Raw genomic sequence first — 23,048 nt, forward strand, 5'->3', positions numbered from 1 at the left:
TGACATTTATTGAAAAATGGAAAATCATAAATAGAGTTTCAAATTCTGGGGGGGGGGCTAAAATTTTCCTGGGATGGTCTAAGCCCCCTCTCCAGAGGCCTTCCTACGCTTATGGCTCCCATATATATCTTTCGCCCGATATGGACTAATACGGTCCCAGAAGCCAGAGTTTTACCCCAATTTGGTTGAAATTTTGCACAGGGAGTATTAGCATTATAGCTATGCGTGCCAAATTTGGTTGAAATCGGTTCAGATTTAGATATAGCACCCATATATAGCTTTCGGCCGATTTACACTCATTTGACCATAGAGGCCAATTTTTTGCTCCGATTTAGTTGAAATTTTGCACAGGGAGTAGAATTAGCATTGTAGCTATGCGTGCCAAATTTGGTTGAAATCGGTTCAGATTTAGATATATCTCCCATATATAGCTTTCGCCCGATTTACACTCATATGACCACAGAGGCCAATTTTTAACTCCGATTTAGTTGAAATTTTGCACAGGGAGTAGAATTAGCATTGTTGCTATGCGTGCCAAATTTGGTTGAAATCGGTTCAGATTTAGATATAGCTCCCATATATATGTTTTCTGATTTCGACAAAAATGGTCAAAATACCAACATTTTCCTTGTAAAATCGCCACTGCTTAGTCGAAAAGTTGTAAAAATGGCTCTAATTTTCCTAAACTTCTAATACATATATATCGAGCGATAAATCATAAATAAACTTTTGCGAAGTTTCCTTAAAATTGCTTCAGATTTAAACGTTTCCCATATTTTTTTACTAACATTGTGTTCCACCCTAGTGCATTAGCCGACTTAAATTTTGAGTCTATAGATTTTGTAGAAGTCTATCAAATTCTGTCCAGATCGACAGATATTTAAATGTATGTATTTGGGACAAACCTTTACATATAGCCCCAAACACATTTGACGGATTTGATATGGTATCGAAAATTTAGATCTACAAAGTGGTGCAGGGTATAATATAGTCGGCCCCGCCCGACTTTAGACTTTCCTTACTTGTTATCTTTATACCATGTGTCACATTGCTGAACAGGGTATTATAAGTTAGAGCATATGGACACATGTTGTCTCTTGCCAAAAATAATCCACCAAAATTTTAAGAAAATTTTACAAAAAATCTACGAAATTTAAACAATCTTGTTGTGATCCAAGTTTTTTGATTATTACAGACAATTCAATACATTTAAAATTATACAATACAATTAAAATTATGTTTAAATACGATTATATTACTAAAATCAAAAAATTTGTCACATTAGCAACCAATTTTGTTATATCAACAATAATTTTGTTGAACTTAAAAATTTTCTTTAACAACAATTTATTGTAATTTCAAAAATTATAATATTATTTTGTGTATATGAAAATACACATTGTAATTTTATTTCAGTATCTGCAATATTATATATGTCTGTATTTTGTAAAATGTATGGACTTTGATAGTATTCCCTTACAGATATTGATATCGAATTCATAGAACAGTTTGTCAAAATTTTGTTTCTATATAAATTGTTTTAAAATTTTTATTTATACAGATTTTTTTTAATTGTATTTCTAAAGAATGTATTTTAAGTCTACTCTATAATTTTTTAACTTTATTTCCATAGAAAATCTTTTAAAAAAATTATTTCTAAAAAAAAAGTTTTATAAATCTATAGCAAATTTAAAAAATATATTTTTATAGAAAATTTTTGTAAACATTTTATTTCTTTGGACAATTTTGTCAAAATTTTTTTCTGTAGACAATTTTGTCAAAATTTTATTTCTATAGAAAATTTTGTGAAAAAATTTATTTCTACAGAAAATTTGTCAAAATTTTATTTTTATAGAAAATTTTGTCAAAATTGTATTTTTTTAATAATATCAATAGAAAAATTTCTCATAATTTTATTTCTATAGAAAATTTTGTCAAAATTTTATTTTTATTGAAAATTTTGTTAAAATTTTATTTCTATAGAAATTTTGTCAAAATTTTATTTCTATAGAAATTTATTTTGTCAAAATTGTGTTTTTTATAACAATATCTATAGAAAAATTTCTCATATCTCTCTCATGAGGAATGTGGTAATTCCGAAACGTGCGTCCATCCAACCATCTTGCAGTATATAGGGCTTTGCCCAAATAAATTTGACAAACATTTTTTTCCTCTGTTGGTTAAGTTTAGTCAATGCATGGTTTTAAGCTGAAATCAAAAAACAACAACAATTTTATTTCTATAGAAATTTTTCAATAAAATAAAATTTTGTTAAAATTTTATTTCAATAGAAATTTTGTCAAAATTTTATTTCTATAGAAAATTGTGACAAGATTTTAATTCTATAGAAAATTTTGTAAAAATTGTAGTTCTATAAAAAAATCAAAATTTTATTTCTATAGAAAATTTTGTCAGAATTTTATTTCTATAGAAAATTTTGTCAAAATTTTATTTCAATAAAAAATCTAAAAATTTTACTCCTAAAGAAAATTTTGTTAAAATTTTATTTTATAGAAAATTTTTGTCAAAACTTTATTCCTAGAAAATGTTGTCAAAATTTTATTTCTATAGAAAATTTACGTACACTTTGCTCAAATGTTACTTGTGTGCTTATATGGGTGTAAATCGGCGAAAGATGCATGGGAACTATATCTAAATCTTAACCGATTTCACTCAAATTTGGCACACTTTTTGGTGCTCTCAATTGTACTCCTTGTGCAATATTTGAAATAAATCAGCGTAAAACTCTGGCTTCTGGGGCCATATAAGTGCATATTGGGCGAAAGATATATATGGGAGCTATATCTAAATCTGAACCGATTTCTTACAAAATCAATAGGGTTCTAGTCTGACCCAAAACGCAAGTCGATTGGACTAAAATTGAGACCTAACCTTCGATCACAAAAATGTGTTCACAGACAGACGGACGGACATGGCTACATCGACTCAGAGGTCAACCTTGAGCATTATTTCCAAAGACACCATGTGTCTATCTCGCCTCCTTCTGGGTGTTGCAAACATACACGCAAAGAAAAAAAAACGTTTGGAAAACGTGTACCGAAAACGTTTTTCTTTTGTTAGAGTTTTTTGAATTGCCTCGAAAAATTTAAACTTTTATCACCAAAAAAATTCGTTTGTTACAAAATTTTTATTTTTTCAATAAAAAAAGTTATTTTTGAAACAACAACACAGTCCATTTCGTTTATGTCAAACACTGTTCTTTTCTGACTTTAGGTCTTTAATAAGACACATTTTACAGTTCAAAATTTAATATACTACAATGTAATGTTAAACATTTTTTCGGAATCTTCCGAACATATCTGGAATATATGTAAAAAAAAAAAATCAGGGATCGAACCCACGACCCTTGGCATGCAAGTCGGACGTAGCAACCACTGCTCCACGGTGCCAAACGAAATGTTTGTTTCTGTTAAATAAACTTTGTTCGTGGGCGCCGCAAGCTATGCTATATAAATATAACTTATATGGATATTTATCTATTGATGACCATAACAGGTACATAGCTCAGTGGTTAGTGTGTTGGCTTACAAAGTGCATGGTCCGCGGTTCGATTCTCCGTCCAGCCGAAAGGTAAACAAATTTTAAAAATGTATAAAATCGTATAATTTCTTCTACATTGTTGGTATTACAGGAAATGGTGTTAAGAACTAAAAAACCTCGTGGATGTGAGAAAGATGTGAGGGCAAATGCAATTAGCAAGAAAACAATGTTTTTTTGAGTTAGCCTTTATGAAATTGTTTTTACATCCTGGAAAAGAATAAACAGTTATCACAAAAAGTATATACTTTTCTTCCAAATACACTTTCTTACAGCGAAAAGCAAATGAGAAACGAACTTTGTTTGTCTAAAATTTTGTTTGGGAGGAAAGAATTATTTTTTTGCGTGTATGCACTAACTTATAACACCCTGTACGATAGTGTGACCCTGCGCCACAAAAATATCATCGTTCATTGTATTTAATGGTAGGTTTTAGAGCTCGACCGAAGAGGGATTTTTTAGCCGAAGGCGAAGCCGATGTTCGGCAAAAACAAGCAATAATCGGCCGAAGCCGATTATTTTCCTGAAATTTGTAGAGAAATTTAGAGAAATTTTGGTGTGTTTTATTTCAATATTAGAATATTCTAGTTACCCTGGAATATGTAATTGCTAATATGAAAAACAGCATGAAAAAACACTACAGAGATTAGGTAATTTTTTCGCTATATAAAGTTCAAGGTCTTTAGAATATACTTCGACAGCCACTTTTCTATCCAAATCGGGCTCATCGGTGTTTATACAGGGATTCTGAGTGTCATGCAAGCAAAGAAACCATTACTATATCACGGGAATTGTTTCTGAACCGTGTTATCTCTCGTAGAAGAGATAACAATTGGCTACCTGATTTCTTCCTTTGGGAAAACATGAAATTCTGGGCTAACTGTCGAGTTTCGTTCCTAAGATCCACGGGAAATATTTTTTATTGAATCTCCTTGACATTCGATACTTAAGGCTTATTTTTATTTTCTGGCATTGTCGTGCTAATTAAGAGGATAATATATAATGCACGTACTCTCTCTAGGTTTCTCTCTTTACTATGATTTATAATTTTTAAATACTTCCACATGAAATATTTGTTTTTTTAAAAATTGGGTAGCGTGCGTATATTTTATACTGGAATATATGGAAACCTCTTTTTGTATCCGTATGGGTATCTACAATACAGTGGTAGTGAATTGTGTACGTATAAGCTACCTTTGATATATTTGAGGTAAATTTTGTTTACATTTTATACCAAATCTAGTTTATAATCAATTTTGGGTGAAAAGAAAAAAACTTGAAATACTCTGCAAACTACAAAGTTGTCTCTCAACATTCGGGCCTCTAAATTGTTGACATTTCTTTGCATTGAATTTGTCGACTAAACCAATTCGCATAAAATTTTCCTATAATTTTGCCATACCATAAATACCAAAATAATGATATTGAAATCCTGTTTCGGTTGGAATTCATAAAGAATATGTCCTTCAAAGCAAATTTTTATTACTTACATTTAAAGTTTTTATAAATTGTCTTTTTATCGTTTAGAATTAATTATTTATTTAAATTTGTAATTATCAGTTGAGATTTAAATTTACAAAAATCAAAGTACATATATCATCTCTTAACGTAGACAGCACGTTTACATACTTTCCAATGGTAATATTTTGTATTTAAAGTTTGATGATATGATTTTATAATTTATAAAGGATATACTCGTAGAATATGATGCAAATTACGAAATCTGCAATTATGGGAGATATAAGAGGACCCACACGCTCACAAAAAATCGCTTCTGTAACATATACTCCCAAACATATTTTGCTTCAAGCATATACATTTTTGGGTATTGCCCAAACATTTATATGTTTGATCTCTTCCAATATATAATATGTTTGAAAGCATATTGGTCTAAACAATATATGTTTGGGTAGTCTAAGTTCCAAACATTTTGTATTTTTGCATCCAAATTCAATAATGTTGTCTTCCAAAAAACAATATGTTATTATGTGAACATATAATATGTTTGGAAGCATTTTGCAGCCAAAAATATTATATGCTTAAAAAAAATTCTCCCAAACAATATTGTGCTCAAAATTTTATTTAGTTATTTATATATTTACAATCATAATGAATTATGAAAATAAACAGGTAATATAGGTGCTAACAACATAGGTTTTCGACCTGAATGTTCAAAATTTTGTTTCTGCCCAATTGTATATTCCCCGACATCTTTCTCACTTCCACGAGATTTTTTAGTTCTTAGCACCTTTTTCTGTAATACAAACATTGTAGAAGAAATTATTCAATTTTATGATTTTTGTTTTATTTTAATTTTACCTTTTGCCGGACGGGGATTCGAACAGCGGGCCACACAGTTTGTAAGGATCAAAGAAGTAGCTGATCAATTGCCCAAGGAAAAATAAAATGTTAATTTTGTAGTAACAAGCAACTTAATTCAATATCGCTCCCTGTTAAATAGCGCTCCAAGCTACTAAACACATATATGTTTATAGGCTATTTCTAAATTAATATATGTTTGCATTCAAGCATATTATATTTACAAACATTTTATGTCCCAAACATAATATGTTCTAACATATTAACATATATATCCCAAACATGTTATGCTAGTTTATGAACATTATATGCTTGCACTCAAAAATATTGTGTTTAAAAATTTGTGTTCCAAACATATAATGTTTATAGCCAAACATATGAAAAACAGTCTTTTTCAACCGTGCATCGGCATACCTTTTTTGTTCGAATATTTTGTCCTCATATGTGTAATATCCGGACCCCTTTATGCAGTCACTATTTCTAATAATAAATCTATTGGTCGTTTGGTGAATTCTTGCTTAATTGTCCTTATCACTAGATTTATAAGTACACTTTCAAAAAGGGATACTCCATCGAATGAACATCGTCCTGTATTGTTAGCTGATTTATTATTTTTTATACCCACCACCATAGAATGGTGATGGGGGTATAATAAGTTTGTCATTCCGTCTGTAACACATCGAAATATCGATTTCCAACTATATTAAGTATATATATATTTGATCAGGGAGAAATTCTAAGACGATTGTATTTTCTATCCGATTGGCTTAAATTGGACATCCAGAGGTAACATATTATAGAACATTAATAGGTGTGGCAAAAATGCGGCGTATCGGTCCATGTTTTGGTATAGCCCCCATATAAACCGATCTTCCGATTTTACTTCTTGGTCTTCTAGAAACCTTATTTTCAATCTAATCTGCCTGAAATTTGAAATCTGGAATCTGTTTTGGTCTATGGTTTGCTATTTGCTAATAACCATGCAAAAATTGGTCCATATCGGTCCACAATTACATATAGCCCCCATATAAACCGAACCCCAGATTTGAACTCCGTAGCCTCTTAGAAAAGCAAACTTCATCCGATCCTGTTGAAATTTGGTATGTCGTGTTGGTCTCTATTAACCATGCAAAAATTGATCCATATCGGTTTTTAGTTATATACAGCCGATCGCCAATCACACACAAATTGGTCCATATCGCCAAAAATAATCTACCAAAATTTTATTTCTATAGAAAATTTTGTCAACATTGTATTTCTATAGAAAATGTTGTCAAAATTTTATTCCGATAGAAAATGTTGTCAAAATTTTATTTCTATAGAAAATTTTATCAAATTTTATTACTATAGAAAATTTTATCAAAATTTTATTTATATAGAAAATTTTATCAAAATTTTATTTCTGTAGAAAAATTTGTCAAAATTTTATTTCTATAGAAAATTTTGTCAAAATTTTATTTCTATAGAAAATTTTATCAAAATTTTATTTCTATAGAAAATTTTGTCAAAATTTTATTCTATAGAAAATTTTGTCAAAATTTTATTACTATGGAACATTTTGTCAAAATTTTATTTCTATAGAAAATTTTGTCAAAATTTTATTTCTATAGAAAATTTTATTGCTATGGAAAATTTTATCAAAATTTTATTTCTATAGAAAATTTTGTCAAAATTTTATTTCTGTTGTTTCTTTTGATCTCAGCTTAAAGCCATGCATTGACTAAACTACAAGTGTAGCTTAACCAACAGAGGAAAAGTATGCTTGTCAAATTTATTTGGGCAAAGCCCTATAGACTGCAAGATGGTTGGATGTACAGCTGTTTCGGAATTACCACATTTGAGTTTGGCAAAGGAAAAGAGATATGCTGGCAAATTTGTTTAGGCAGTAGCCGACTATCAAACCCTTTTTCGGGAGGTTCAAGTGTAGTTCACTTTGGGTTGAGTGAATTACCCGAATTTATTCTGATAATTGGTTGATAGTTTTGCTGCAAGTAGAGGATGCTGATGAGGAATGTGGTAATTCCGAAACAGCTGTACATCCAACCCATAGACCCTTTAATACATAGATGATCCACTATTCTCTTTAAAAAAAATGTGTCAGTTCCAAAAATTAATTTTCTGACATTTCGTTTTGATTTTTTCGTAAAGAGTCAGTCCCAAACATTAATTTTCGTGCATTTGCTTTTGTGTTGTTCGTAAAGAGCAATGCTGCTCAAAATTAAATTTCGTATTTTCGCGATTTTGGTCACAATTTTTTGTTCAAATATGAACTTTTAATATATTAATTTATTTATAAATCCTCTGGTACATCATAAACGTTCTAATTTTGTGTAAAAGTGGCAAACTACAAAAAGGAAAACGAAAGAGAATTTAAGCGTGCTCTTATTTTTCTCGTTTATTCTTAATCTTCGGAACTGTCAAACATAGTTTGACACCCATGGCTCATCTATCTAAAGTCTATAGTCTATGATCCAACCATCTTGCAGTCTATAGGGCTTTGCCCAAATAAATTTGACAAGCATACTTTTCCTCTGTTGGTTAAGCTACACTTGTAGTTTAGTCAATGCATGGCTTTAAGCTGAGATCAAAAGAACCAACAATAACGATTGAAGAGAAGCCAACAATAACAAACAAAACGAATAAAAATTTTATTTCTATAGAAAATTTTGTCAAAATTTTATTTCTATAGAAAATTTTATCAAAATTTTATTTCTATAGAAAATTTTGTCAAAACTTTAGCTCTATAGAAAATTTTGTCAAAATTTTATTTCTATAGAAACTTTTGCCAAAATTTTATTTCTATAAAAAATGTCAAAATTTTATTTCCGTGGAAAACGTTGTCAAAATGTTATTTCTATAGAAATTTTTGTTAAAATTTTATTTCTATAGCAAATTTTGTCAAAATTTTATTTCTATAAAAAAATTTGTCAAAATTTTATTTCTATAAAAAGTTTTGTCAAAATTTTATTTCTATAGAAAATTTTGTCAAAATTTTATTTCTATAGAAAATTTTGTCAATATTTTATTTCTATAGAAAATTTTGTCAAAATTGTATTTCTGTAGAAAATTTTGTTAAAATTTTATTTCTATAGAAAATTTTGTTAACATTTTATTTCTATAGAAAATTTTGTCAAAATTTTATTTCTATAAAAAATTTTGTCAAAATGTTATATCTATATAAATTGTATTTCTATAGAAAATTTTGACAAAATTTTATTTCTATAGAAAATTTTGTCAACATTTTATTTCTGTAGAAAATTTTGTCAACATTTTATTTATATAGAAAATTTTGTCAAATTTTTATTTCTATAGAAAATTGTGTCAAAATTTTAGTTCTATAGAAAATTTTGTCGAAATTCTATTTCTATATGAAATTTTGTCAAGATTTTTTTTATAGAAAATTTTGCCAACATTTTATTTCTATAGCCAATTTTTCAAAATTTTATTTCTATAGAAAATTTTGTCAAAACTTTAGCTCTATAGAAAATTTTGTCAAAATTTTATTTCTATAGAAACTTTTGCCAAAATTTTATTTCTATAAAAAATGTCAAAATTTTATTTCCGTGGAAAATGTTGTCAAAATTTTATTTCTATAAAAAATTTTGTCAAAATTGTATTTCTATAGAAAATTTTGTCAAAATTTTATTTCTATAGAAAATTTTGTCAATATTTTATTTCTATAGAAAATTTTGTCTAAATTGTATTTCTATAGAAAATTTTGTTAAAATTTTATTTCTATAGAAAATTTTGTTAACATTTTATTTCTTTAGAAAATTTTGTCAAAATTTTATTTCTATAAAAAATTTTGTCAAAATGTTATATCTATATAAATTTTATTTCTATAGAAAATTTTGTCAAAATTTTATTTCTATAGAAAATTTTGTTAAAAATTTATTTCTATAGAAAATTTTGTCAAAATTGTATTTTATAGAAAATTTTGTCAAAATTTTATTTCTATAGAAAATTTTGTCAAAATTTTATATCTATAGAAAATTTTGTCAAAATTTTATATCTATAAAAAATTGTAACGGAATATTGTGCAAAATTTACCAAAACATCAAAAATTCTACCAATCTACCAAACAGTAAAAATGGTACCATTTTTGTAGAACCCATGTTTGATCCCATAGAATTTGCTAGAATTGTAGGAAGAAATGTTCCAGAAAGCCATAAATGCTTAGAAACACGTCTATGACATCATGACAGCTGATGATCATGGATTTACTAGCATGAGCCATAAAGTAAACAGAAGTCGACTGTATGGGTGTTTAGCCAAATCTAGCAAAAGTTGCTCGCGCACGAAGCATTTCGTGAAAATTCTAAGTGATACACAACCATTTGTTTCAGTGTTGTCAGGTCATTTTTGATTCTTCCCCCCAAATCTTAAGAAAAAAACCCCTAAATTGGTCTAGGTTTTTTTCAAAAACCCCCAAAAATTTCAAGAATGTAAAAAGTAAAAAAGGGGTCCCAAATTTCGTGAAAAAATCCTGTAGTGATACACTTTAAAAATTAAATTTAACGCAAATATATATATACTGAAAGAAGAGTTTTCTTTTCTGGGAAACGGAATTTTAGACAAACTAAGTTTTCGTTCGATGCTAAAAATTTTCTTTTAAAGTAATTAAAAATTAAAATTTGCTCTTTAAGAAAATACTTTATAAGAAGAGAGATTTTCGTTTGTTTAAAATTTCGTCCCTGAGGACATTATTTTTTCTTTGAATGTAATAATACAATATGTATATCAATTTAAAAAGCAGGCTTGCTCTTAAAATGTTTTCAGCTGCTAAGTTCAAATACGATTGTTTTTAATTGTGTCAAATATTAAAAATGCCCTTTCAGCAGAAGAGTTTAAAAAAGATTACGAAAATAATGCTATTGCTTGTATTTAGGATCTTCTTATTGACTTCCCGCATCTTTTTTCTCATAATTCATGCCAAAATTGTTCCGAATTTGCTTGAGAATTGCTCCACTTTATTAGGTAGAAGATATTTTTTTACCCCCAAAAATCCCCCCAAATAAATGTTACCCCTAAAAATCCCCCTAAACTTGAAAAAAAAGCCTAAAGTTGGGGGAAAACCCCTAACCTGGCAACACTGATTTGTTTGCCAGTTGTGTACCAAAGAAATCAGCAAACCAAACGCCGAAGACGGATCACTCTTCAAAGCATCGATTTGACGGGTCATCCGCCGTTTAGTCCTGACTTGGCGAATGTCTTCGTTTTTATTCCCAACGTTTTTCGATATCTGTAGAATAGGCTGATGCGTTCAGAATACATGTTTTGGAGATTGCAGTTGTATACGAGTTGTTTTGTTTATTCGGCTCCGGCCGATATTAGAACTGTCTTATTTCTTTTTATTAAAAAGGAACAGAAGCGGAGCGGAATTGTTTTCTCGGAATGGGAGCGGAGGTGTATAAATAAATTTCAATGTTTTTAGAGCAAAAAATATTTTATTTACTTGGTAGTCCCATAATACAAAAAAATCGCACTGAAGACCTTTCATGAATTGTCTTGGACCATACAACAAAGTCCCTTCAAACTGTTACGTCAATGAAAATAACTGCAGATTACATCGTTATTTGTTTGTTTTTTTTTTTATTTTGTTAATTTCATAATTTTTTAGTATTATACTGTTTTCTTCTTCTGAGTAGTTTTACTGTCTTTCACATGGTTGATTTTTTCAAAATTGCCAAACAAATAATTGTTTGCTTTGCTGATATTTTTTTCGAGTACTTAGCGTATAACTAATTGAAAAAGTAAATTTCATAAATAAAATAAAATATTTTTCTTTTACAATAATAATATAATGTATATAATTTGACATACTCGTACAATTGAATATCATGTTAGCATTGTAGAGTTTGCTTGCCCCACTACTACTGAGGTGTCTAAGTTAACGCATTCTCTGTAAACCATGAATTATTGTGTAACTATGATATCGCTGCGTGTATCAGAGGTACATACGTTTCAGTAACCAACTAACCGTAAAGGGAAGACAACAACAACAAACAATGTTTTCGTTTGTATCAAAGAGTCTACGTTTATTGGCTATACTGCTGCTGTCTGTCAGTAGTGCAAAACTATGAATGCGTGCCTGTTTATTTGGGTAAACAAAAAAAGAGTCACCCATTTAAGACGAAATGAATATCGAAATAGACCGCTTAGCTTAAATGAATTGTTACATCATTAAACATTTGTCATTCCAAAACTACTATGGGAAATAACAAAATTTCATATGATTTTAAGAAATTGATGGATATGTATTTTTTCCAGAAATGCTAAGTGAAGTATAGAGAATGCACTTAATGTAGTTGAATCCTGGAGAAGATGGAAAAGAAAAAGTATATACGACCGTATGTTCCAAGGATTGCGCAGAAACTTCTACTAAAGACTGTCATCCACAATCGAATTACCTGGGTTGCGGTAACACTTATCGATGGCAAGCTATCTTAAAACTTCTTAACACCGTCTTCTACATTGCAAGTTAGTCCATACGGGGTATACATTAAACAAAAAAAGGCCGATAAAATACGTATAACATATACCCAGCAAAAAAAAAGCGTCGCCAAAAAAGTAATGAAAATGTTCTTTTTGGATCCGGAAATTGACGGAGAAGAGAGGAACTTAACATGGGCTTGTCATAGGACGGAAGTCCTCCGTTCCAACAGCCGTTGCACTGAATTTGCATCACTTCTTTAGGTATGATCCGAATTCAATGTTTTAAAAAATTCCGTGATATTTTGTCAAATAAATAATTTTTATAATTTTAATGGATTCTAATGCTTGTCGGAAACGTTTGACCTCAAATATTTTCAAAAATTCACAATTTTTTCAGATTGGATTTAGCAATTTTTTTCGACAAATTTTAAATGATTTGTACCATTTTATGAATTCTTACTCTGTTTGCAATCTATTTGAAACAAAAAAAGTTAAAATTACCCATTAAAAGTACGAAAAAGTATGTTATACAAAATTGAATTAAAAGAACTTCCTGGGAAGTTAAAATAAAGAACATCATTGGGAGTGCATCTTCTGGAAGTGCTTTTAAAGTTGGGCCTTTGGAAGAACATCCAAATTTTTTTGCTGGGTAATTCAGTTTGACTCAATTTTCAATAGAAATAAAATTTTGACAAAAATTTCAATAGAAATAAAATTTTGAGAAAATTTTGTATAGAAATAAAATTTTGAGAAAATTTTGTATAGAAATAAAATTTTGAGAAAATTTTCTATAGAAATAAAATTTTGACAAAATTTTCTATAATAATAAAATTTTGACAAAACTTTCTATAGAAATAAAATTTTGATAAAATTTTCTATATAAATAAAACATTTTTTTATAGAAATAACATTTTGAGAAAATTTTCTATAGAAATAAAATTTTGACAAAATTTTCTATAGAAATAAAATTTTTATAAAATTTTCTATAGAAATAAAATGTTGACAACATTTTCTATCGAAATGAAATTTTGACAAAATTTTCTATAGAAATAAAATTTTTGACAAAATTTTACGTAGAAATAAAGTTTTGACAAAATTTTCTATAGAAATAAAATTTTGATAAAATTTTCTATAGAAATAAAATTTTGACAAAATTTTCTATAGAAATAAAATGTTGACAAAATTTTCTATAGAAATAAAATTTTGATAAAATTTTCTATAGCAATAAAATTTTCTATAGAAATAAAATTTTGACAAAATGTTCTATAGAAATAAAATTTTGACAAAATGTTCTATAGTAATAAAATTTTGACAAAATTTTCTATAGAATAAAATTTTGACAAAATTTTCTATAGAAATAAAATTTTGATAAAATTTTCTATAGAAATAAAATTTTGACAAAATTTTCTATAGAAATAAAATTTTGACAAATTTTTCTATAGAAATAAAATTTTGATAAAATTTTCTATATAAATAAAATTTTGATAAAATTTTCAATAGTAATAAAATTTGATAAAATTTTCTATAGAAATAAAATTTTGACAACATTTTCTATCGGAATAAAATTTTGACAACATTTTCTATAGAAATACAATGTTGACAAAATTTTCTATAGAAATAAAATTTTGGTAGATTATTTTTGCCGATATGGACCAATTTGTGTGTGATTGGCGATCGGCTGTATATAACTAAAGACCGATATGGCTCAATTTTTGCATGGTTAATAGAGACCAACACGACATACCAAATTTCAACAGGATCGGATGAAGTTTGCTTTTCTAAGAGGCTATAGATATTAAATTTTGATAAAATTTTCTACAGAAATAAAATTTTTGACAAAATTTTCTATAGAAATAAAATTTTGACAAAATTTTCTATAGAAATAAAATTTTGACAAATAAGATGTTTTTTGTTTGGTAGTTTTTTGGTAAAATTTTCTCTAAACGCGAATACTTGTTTTGACGGTGTTCATACAATATTGAATATATGCTGGTTCCACTAATGCCTAAAGTTGTCTCAATCTCACGATAGGGCACATCATCAGTTGGCGCATGGCTCCTTCACGAAATTCGCCCTGGAGTGAATCGAGGTCATAAACACTAGTTCCAAAACTTATTGGAATAAAATCAGCGACAATACAAAACTATCGATAATATCCCAAACGAGAAAATACGACAATGTGTGCAATTTGATAGGTGCAAGAAAAAATTGCGTAATGTTTTCTTGCAAACTGTGGGCAATTTGGTAGTTGCAAGAAAAAAACTCTCGCAATTTCTTCCTTGCAAGAGCTGACAAACAGAACAGCACATTTCTTTTTAAAAAGGGCTGAGTCGGAGCTACGAAGCCATTTCGAACACTGCTTTGGATAAAAGTTTGCTCAATTAGATGTTACAACGGTTTCCGGCTTTCTCGACGGAACAGCTGTGAGTTTTTTGAATAAATTATTTCTTTAAGTGCATTACATTACATTAACATCAATCATTCTTACAATACTTACCGGTTAACTGCGATGCCTTAGGTGTGACCAGCAATAGCGAGGAGACCAAAAACAGCAACGGCAACCGACACCAAATAATATGCAGCATTTCTTCGGCGACAGCTTGAGTGGCCTTAAATGAAGAACGCCAAGCCGATCGATTTGAAGAGAGTGAAGGCGGCCAACTATTAAGGCCAATGGAAAATGGGATTAATGTACGAATAAGTATGTTTCGTTGTGACTTAATGACACAAATAACAGCAATGTGGTTCGATTGCAACCTGTACAGAGGCAACGGCAAAAAGTTGAAGATGAATCTGCAGTAATGATGAATGAATGCACCGTAAATCTGAGAGTTGATGATGAACAAGATGCAAGATGTGTGGCTTTGACGTAAATACTTTCGTATTCGTTTGTTTATGCCGCTGATGAAAACGAAGAGAGAGAGGAAATTTTGCCAAAATCAAAATTTCCTTAATTTCTACATGGACCCGTCAGAGCTGATCCATGGTTGGCTGAATCAATCCATTGATTTATCTACGCTAAGTGGAAACTAATCAAAGAAACGAAAGAAAAAACGAAATTGTTTTCTTTTTATTTTTTTGCGATTTTTGATTCATTGCAGTTTGTTTAAAATACCACAGCAATATTTGTAGTTTTTTGTTTTGGTTTTTTATTTATGTGGGAAATTTGCACACCAATTTTATTGGCAAGAAAAGGCAAAATGTGAGAAAGTACAATACTTTCACTTGTAAGTGCAGCATTAACTATAGCAAATTGTTATGGTATCTACATACTGGCCAGATAGGGTTCCCAGATAATTTTCTACTTCAATTAGGTTTGCCAAACTTATCTAGCCTTCAAAAAAACCAAATAAAAAATAAATGGATGCATAGAGAGGAGAGAGAGAAAGTTTAATATGCCCCACAAAAATGTTGGTCAATGGAACATTAAATTTTAATTTTTTTAGTATTATTTATGATGCATTAAATTTGCAGTTCGTTACGAATTGAGGAAGTAGTGTTTTCCTGATTTGTTTCTAAGCTTTTCGCTACCTTACTCCTTGCGGGAATATTTCATAATAGACAGTTTTGTTTTGGATTTCATATTTGTGACCAAACGTATTTACTTTCATTTAATAAAAAGCAACCACAACACTTCATTTTACACGTTTATATTTGTTTAATTTTCATATGAAAAGTGGGGAAAATCGGTGTGACTCAACTCAATAAATGTATCCTAACATAATTTAAAAACAAGTATATACGGCCGTAAGTTCGTCCAGGCCGAATCTTATGTACCATCCACCATGGATTGCGTAGAAACTTCTACTAAAGACGGTCATCCACAATTGAATTACTTGGGTTGCGGCCGATGGCAAGGCATCTTAAAACTTCTCAACATCATCTTCTAAACTGTAAGTTAGTCCATGCGGGATATACATTAGACAAAAAAGGTCGATTAAATACGTATATATTCAGTTCTTGACCGGTATATATACCCTACGGGAAATTGGTGCAAATTGCCACTGAAGGACCCATCACAGTACTGGTACCGATACCCCAGTTAGTTGCAATTTTTAAATAGTCGTAATTTATTGATTTCCGTACACGCTTGATATTAAAATCAGTTTGGATCTATAAATTTGGTGAAATAAAATTATCAGAATAACCTATTGTTCGACATACTTCAAATGTTTTCAAATATTCGAATGCGATTTGGGTGCCAAAACTGAATTAGTTTTCTAAGAGTTTGTCCGAGTGTGGGTCCTGAGAACCTGTCTATGGAGTGCTCCTGTTAAATTGTCCCAGGACGTGTCCTTTGGAATGAGTCCAAGACGTGTCCTAAGGTGTAAATTTACCCCGTCAATGACAAACCCATGTTAAAGTGACCGGTCCTTTCCAAACATTTTGACCAGAAGTGGGACTGGCCCATACACACCAGGGACTAGTCCTGCACCGGTCCTGCGGTTGTTCCATTTCCCGTAGGCTAGGGAAGAAATAATTACGATATGAACTTTTGTGCGGTAATTATAGAGTCAGAATTGGAATATGGAGGTCGCATTATATATACGCAAAAAAATAATTCTTTCCTCCCAAACGAAATTTTAGACAAACAAAGTTCGTTTCTCATTTGCTTTTCGCTGTAAGGAAGTGTATTTGGAAGAAAAGTATATACTTTTTGTGATAAACGTTTATTCTTTTCCAGGATGTAAAAACAATTTCATAAAGACTAACTAAAAAAAAACATTGTTTTCTTGCTAATCGCATTTTCCCTCACATCTTTCTCACTTCCACGAAGTTTTTTAGTTCTTAGCACCTTTTTCTGTAATACAAACAATGTAGAAGAAATTATACGATTTTATAATTTTTTTTTACCTTTCGCCTGGACGGAGAATCGAACCCCGGACCATTCAATTTGTAAGCCGACACACTATCCACTGAGCTATGTACCTGTTATGGTCATCAATAGATAATTATCCATATAAGTTATATTTATATAGCATAGCTTGTGGCGCCCACGAACCGAATAAACAAAGTTTATTTAACAGAAACTAACATTTAGTTTGGCACCGTGGAGCAGTAGTTGCTACGTCCGACTTGCATGCCAAGGGTCGTGGGTTCGATCCCTGCTTCGACCAAAGTTTTTTTTTGATTTTTTTTTACATATATTCCAGATATGTTCGGAAGATTCCGAAAAAATGTTCAACATTACATTGTACAATATAAAATTTTGAAAAAGAACAGTGTTTGATATAAACGAAATGGACTGTGTTGTTGTTTCAAAAATAACTTTTTTATTGAAAAAATAAAAATTTTGTAACAAACGATTTTTTTTGGTGATAAAAGTTTAAAATTTTCGAAGTAATTCAAAAAACTCTAACAAAAGAAAAACGTTTTCGGTAGGCTATATAAAATTATGAATACGAGATTTGTAGAATTCTTGATGTTTTGGAAGATTTTGCAATATATTCTTCTCCAACTACGAAGTGCTTCATAAATTTTGTATAGAAATAACATTTTGACAAAATTTTCTACAGAAATAAAATTCTGACAAAATTTTCTATAGAAATAAATTTTTGACAAAATTTTCTATAGAAATTATATTTTGACAAAATTTTCTATAGAAATTATATTTTGACAAAAATTCCTAAGGAAATAAAATGTTGACAAAATTTTCTATAGAAATATAAAATTTTGACATTTTCTATGGCAATAAAATTTTGGTAGATTTGTTTTTTGCTCGAGTGGCAATCGTTTTTTTTCTGTGATTGGGGATCGGTTTATCTGTGGTCTATATATAACTATAAATCGATACGGACCAATTTTGGCATGGTTGTTATCGGCCATATACTAGCGCAATATACCAAATTTCAACCGGATCAGATGAATTTTGTTCCTTCAGAAGAGTCAGGAGGTCAAATCTGGGCATCGGTTTATATGGGGGCTATTAATAATTATGAACCGATATGGACCTATTTTTGCATAGTTGTTAGAGACCATATACTAACACCACGTACCAAATTTCAACCGGATCGGATGAATCCACCAAGAGGCTCCGGAGTTCAAATCTGGGGATCGGTTTATATGGAGGCTATATATAATTATGAACCGATAAAGACCAATTTTTACGTGATTGTTAGAGGGTATATACTAACATCATGTACCAAATTTCTACCGAATCTTGAGGGTCAGTTTTTATGGGGGCTATATATAATTATGAATCTATATGGACGAAATTTTGCGTGGCATTGAAATTTTATCTAACAATTTAAATTTGATCTACGAATAAGCTCCCGAAGTCAAATCTGGGGATCGGTTTTTATAGGGGCTATATATAATTTTGAACCGATATGGATCAATTTTTGCATTTTTGTTAGAGGTTAGGTTAGGTGGCAGTCCGATGTATCAAGCTCACTTAGACTATTCAGTCCATTGTGATACCACATTGGTGAACTTCTCCCTTATCACTGAGTGCTGCCCGATTCCATGTTAAGCTCAATGACAAGGGACCTCCTTTTTATAGCCGAGTCCGAACGGCGTTCCACATTGCAGTGAAACCACTTAGAGAAGCTTTGAAACCCTCAGAAATGTCACCAGCATTACTGAGGTGGGATAATCCACCGCTGAAAAACTTTTTGGTGTTCGGTCGAAGCAGGAATCGAACCCACGACCTTGTGTATGCAAGGCTGGCATGCTAACCATTGCACAAATACCAAATTTCAACCGGATAGGATGAAATTTTCTCCTCCAAGGGCTCCGGGCATGATTGTTAGAGGTTGTATACTAACATCACATACGAAATTTTAACTGGATGGGATGAAATTGGCTCTTCCAAAAGGCCCCGAAAATCTTTTCGGATCGCTTTATATGGCAGCTATACTTTAAAGTGGACCAATTTGGCCCATTTCAAGTTTCAAGTCTATGTTTTCTTAATTTCCCTATGGGAAATTGGTGCAATTTGCCACTGACGGACCCATCACAGAACTGGTACCTGTGCTCCAGTTAGTTGCAATTTTTAAATTGTCAAAATCTATTTATTTCTGTACTCGCTTGATATTAAAATATTAGATCCATTAAGATTTTAATATCAAACATTTTCACATTTAGTGAAATAAAATTATCAGAATAACCTTTTGTTCGACATATTTCGAACGTTTTTTTTTTTCATTTCGGGTTCGATTGGGATGGCCAAATTGAAACAGATTTCTAAGAGTTTGTCCGAGGCTGGTTCCTGAGGACCTGTCTATGGGGTGCTCCTGCTAAATTGTCCCAGGACGTGTCCTTTGGGATGAGTTCAAGACGCGTCCTGAAATGTAAATTTACCCCGTCAATGACAAACACATGTTAAAGTGACCGGTCCCTTCCATACGTTTTGATCAGAACTGGGACTGGTCCATACACACCAGGGACTTTTGAGGGTTCAAACAAACTATAAACCAAATATGCAAAATCCTCAAAATAAGTTTTCTTCAGTTAAATTAAAGCTTTATTCAAAGATTCGTGTCGCAAATTTTAAGAAAATACGTTTTAAAGCAAAATTTCTTTATTTTAATGCATATTTTGCACAAGCCTACACTGACAACCCACAAGCTGATAAATGTTCTTTGAAGACTTTTTATAGTTAGGTGATTTGATTTCAAAATTGGTATCTTGACATAAAAGAAAATTCAATTGGCAATTTGGTTTTAATAAATCTTAAAAATGTTTCAATATTAATGAAATCATCTTGTATCTTGATTCCAAAATTAAAAAAAAAGTTTAAAACTACGAGAAGTATTTAGTGACATTATTTAAAACACTTCCAGCAAAAACTGGGTAAATAGTTAAGGTGAAAACCCGGTTACCAAGAACATTTATGCCCCATTTATTTTATTTAAGAAATTGTTTAATATGTATTTGAAGGCACGTTTAAATTGGAATTTTAAAATGCGGATATTACATGCCGAAAACATAAAGAAACAAGTATAAAATAATATTTGTGTCCTAGTACGCAAGGCTTTTTTCTTTCTGTATATATATAAAGAAAATTGTCAAATTTCAAGTTCGTCCATCTGTTGGTTGGACGTGAGCAAAATTGTTCTTTCCGCACTGTACATGAGTAAAAGTTACGAGGGTGGTCCGATAACCACTGAGCCTCACCATCTAAATATTACAAAATCAATTTACTATCATGTTGTTCATTCATTGTGAATGCCTACTGACGGGCTTAAACGCGCTCGCGTCTTTACCATACTACAATGGTAAAAGAGCAGTCCCAGCTCTGGTCAAAAATTATGGAAGGGGCCTGTGTTTTTAACATGGGTTCACTGATTTTATCATGGGTCAGGGGTTTTTTTTTTTTTTTTGAGTCCATGAGTTAGTCTTAGACAACCTCTTAATAAGAATCTGTTTCATTTTGAGCAACATATTGAAAAATAGATAATAAATGTATAGTTGCAATAAAATTTTAATTTCAAAAGAATATAGAATTGGTACATATATTTGACAATTTTAAAACGCCTGAGGAATTTGGACAAATTTTACGTAGAGAATTTCCATTGTCGATGAATATACAGTGGCGTGCAGAAATGAGTACATAATTAATTTTTTTCAAGTAAAGAATTCAGAGAGATAAATAAACATAACAAAAAAACTCGCATGTACTCAATTTTGCACTTTTCTATACCGATGTCTGTTAGAACATTTTCTAGTACTTGGTCCAAAACCTTTTATTTTTTAATACCATATTTATACGCTTTGGAATGTTGCTATAAACAACCTTCTGGTTTCCCTAGAAAAAGAAAGGATAAAAGTGGTGGCATACGCAGATGATGTGGCGCTAGCAGTCAGGGGAAAATTCCCATCCACAATCAGAGATATTATACAGAGAGCTCTCCGGATGACTGAGAAATGGGCGAAAGATAATGGTCTTGGTGTAAATCCAGCAAAGACAGAACTAGTCATGTACTGCAAAGATCGCAAAACTCTCACGGTTAGGCCCATTTCCTTAGGGGGTACTGAAATTCCCTTTGGTGAGTGTGCAAAATACCTTGGCGTTATTTTGGACAGGAAGCTGAATTTTAGGCTTAATATTGAAGAGAGGGCGAGAAAAGCCACGATAGCTTTGTACTCGTTCAAAAAGGCAATAGGGAAAAAGTGGGGATTAAAACCAAAAATTGTGCATTGGCTATACACGGCAGTAGTTAGACCTATAATGCTATATGGTGTTGTAGTCTGGTGGCCGGCACTTCAGAAACCGACTTGTTTAGATAAAGTTCAGCGTATGGCGAGCTTATGTATCTCAGGCGCATTTAGTAAGACAGGAACATACTCCCTTAATGTCATGCTACATCTATTGCCTTTAGACATTTTGGCCAAACAGTCAGCTGCAACAACGACTGTTGCGCGAGCTATCGCTGTGGTCGGAAAAAATGTACGGTCATAGTTCGGTCCTCAAAGTAATGCCAGATGTGCCTAACGTAGTGGATTACACCCTGGCAAAACCACTTTTCGACAAAAAGTTTGAAACTCTAATTCCCAACAGTGAGGCGTGGTGTACACAGACCCCGGGGAATAAAAGATATATAGATTTCTATACTGATGGCTCCAAATTGAATGGACAAGTGGGGTTCGGAGTATATTCTAAAGATCTGGAAATTCGAAAAGATTACCTAATCACTGTAGTGTTTTTCAGGCTGAAATATTGGCGATAAGAGAGGTGGTGAATTGGCTGAAAAGTAATGTTCCAACAAATATTGGCATAAATATATACTCAGACAGTCAACCTGCAATAAAATCCTTGGACTCTGTGTTCCTTAACTCGAAATCGGCCATAGACTGCCGCAAATCTCTCAACGAGATGGCTGAGCAGTACAATATTCACCTAATATGGGTGCCTGGCCATAGGAACATACCGGGGAACTGCGAAGCAGATGTGTTAGCAAGGCTAGGAACTACCTTACATATTCCAGGGGAACTAGAATCTGTTGGTATGCCTCTAGCCACCTGCAAGCTCTTACTGCGTGAGAAGGCTGTTATGATGGCCAATATTCGATGGGAAAATTGCAAGGGTTGTAGCGACACCAAGCAAATATGGCCCCATTTAAACTTAAACCGCACACTAGATATGCTAGTGTTCTCAAGGCGTCAGATAGCACTCCTGATATCTGCTATAACGGGTCGCTGCCTTATAGGCGAATTTGCAAAAACTATAGGTGCGAAGTATAATGACTATTGTATAAGCTGTCATGATGTGGAGGAAAAGGAATCAATTAAACACCTCTTGTGTGAGTGTCCTACTTTTTGTGTAAGGCGTAAGCGAATTTTAGGAGCATATAGCTTTAGATTACTGGCTGACCTGGAAAACGTTAACTTAAGCAGTTTGTTAATGTTTTTGGAGCAATCTGGTTGGTTCCACAAAAGTAAATAATAGAGAAGGTTCAGTGGTTAAGACTAGAAGTGCCCATATGTAATAGGTACTTTTAGTTAAATGTGGTATCACAATGGACTGAATAGTCTAAGTGAGCCTGAAATTTAATCGGGCTGCCACTTTAACCTAACCTATACGTTTTGGCATACTTCCAACTAATTCCTTTATAATTCCATCTGGTATATTCTCCCACTGAAGCTGTACTCGTTCCCACACGTCTTTTAATTTTGATGGAGCTGATTTGTACAATCCTAGCCGTCTTCCCACGATTGACCATAAATTCTCAATCGGGTTGTGGTCGGGGCTTTGCGCTGGGTCATCACTTGAAAGCCATTTTTTCACTATTTTT

General features: G+C 31.3%; 1 protein-coding gene across 4 annotated transcripts in view; it reads right to left on the reverse strand.

The window, feature by feature from the left end:
* Positions 1-23,048, reverse strand: part of LOC142231798 (uncharacterized) — a 101,495-nt gene that overhangs the window by 9,432 nt on the left and 69,015 nt on the right. For all 4 annotated transcript variants that reach the window (XM_075302441.1, XM_075302440.1, XM_075302442.1 and 1 more), the window contains one exon: positions 14,810-15,341. In XM_075302441.1, the coding sequence (XP_075158556.1) occupies positions 14,810-14,897 (88 nt within the window). In that variant the 5' untranslated portion in view covers positions 14,898-15,341. The remainder of the gene's footprint in view (positions 1-14,809; positions 15,342-23,048) is intronic.

Source organism: Haematobia irritans, chromosome 3, assembly GCF_050003625.1.
Source record: "Haematobia irritans isolate KBUSLIRL chromosome 3, ASM5000362v1, whole genome shotgun sequence".
Classification (NCBI taxonomy): Eukaryota; Metazoa; Arthropoda; class Insecta; order Diptera; family Muscidae; genus Haematobia; species Haematobia irritans.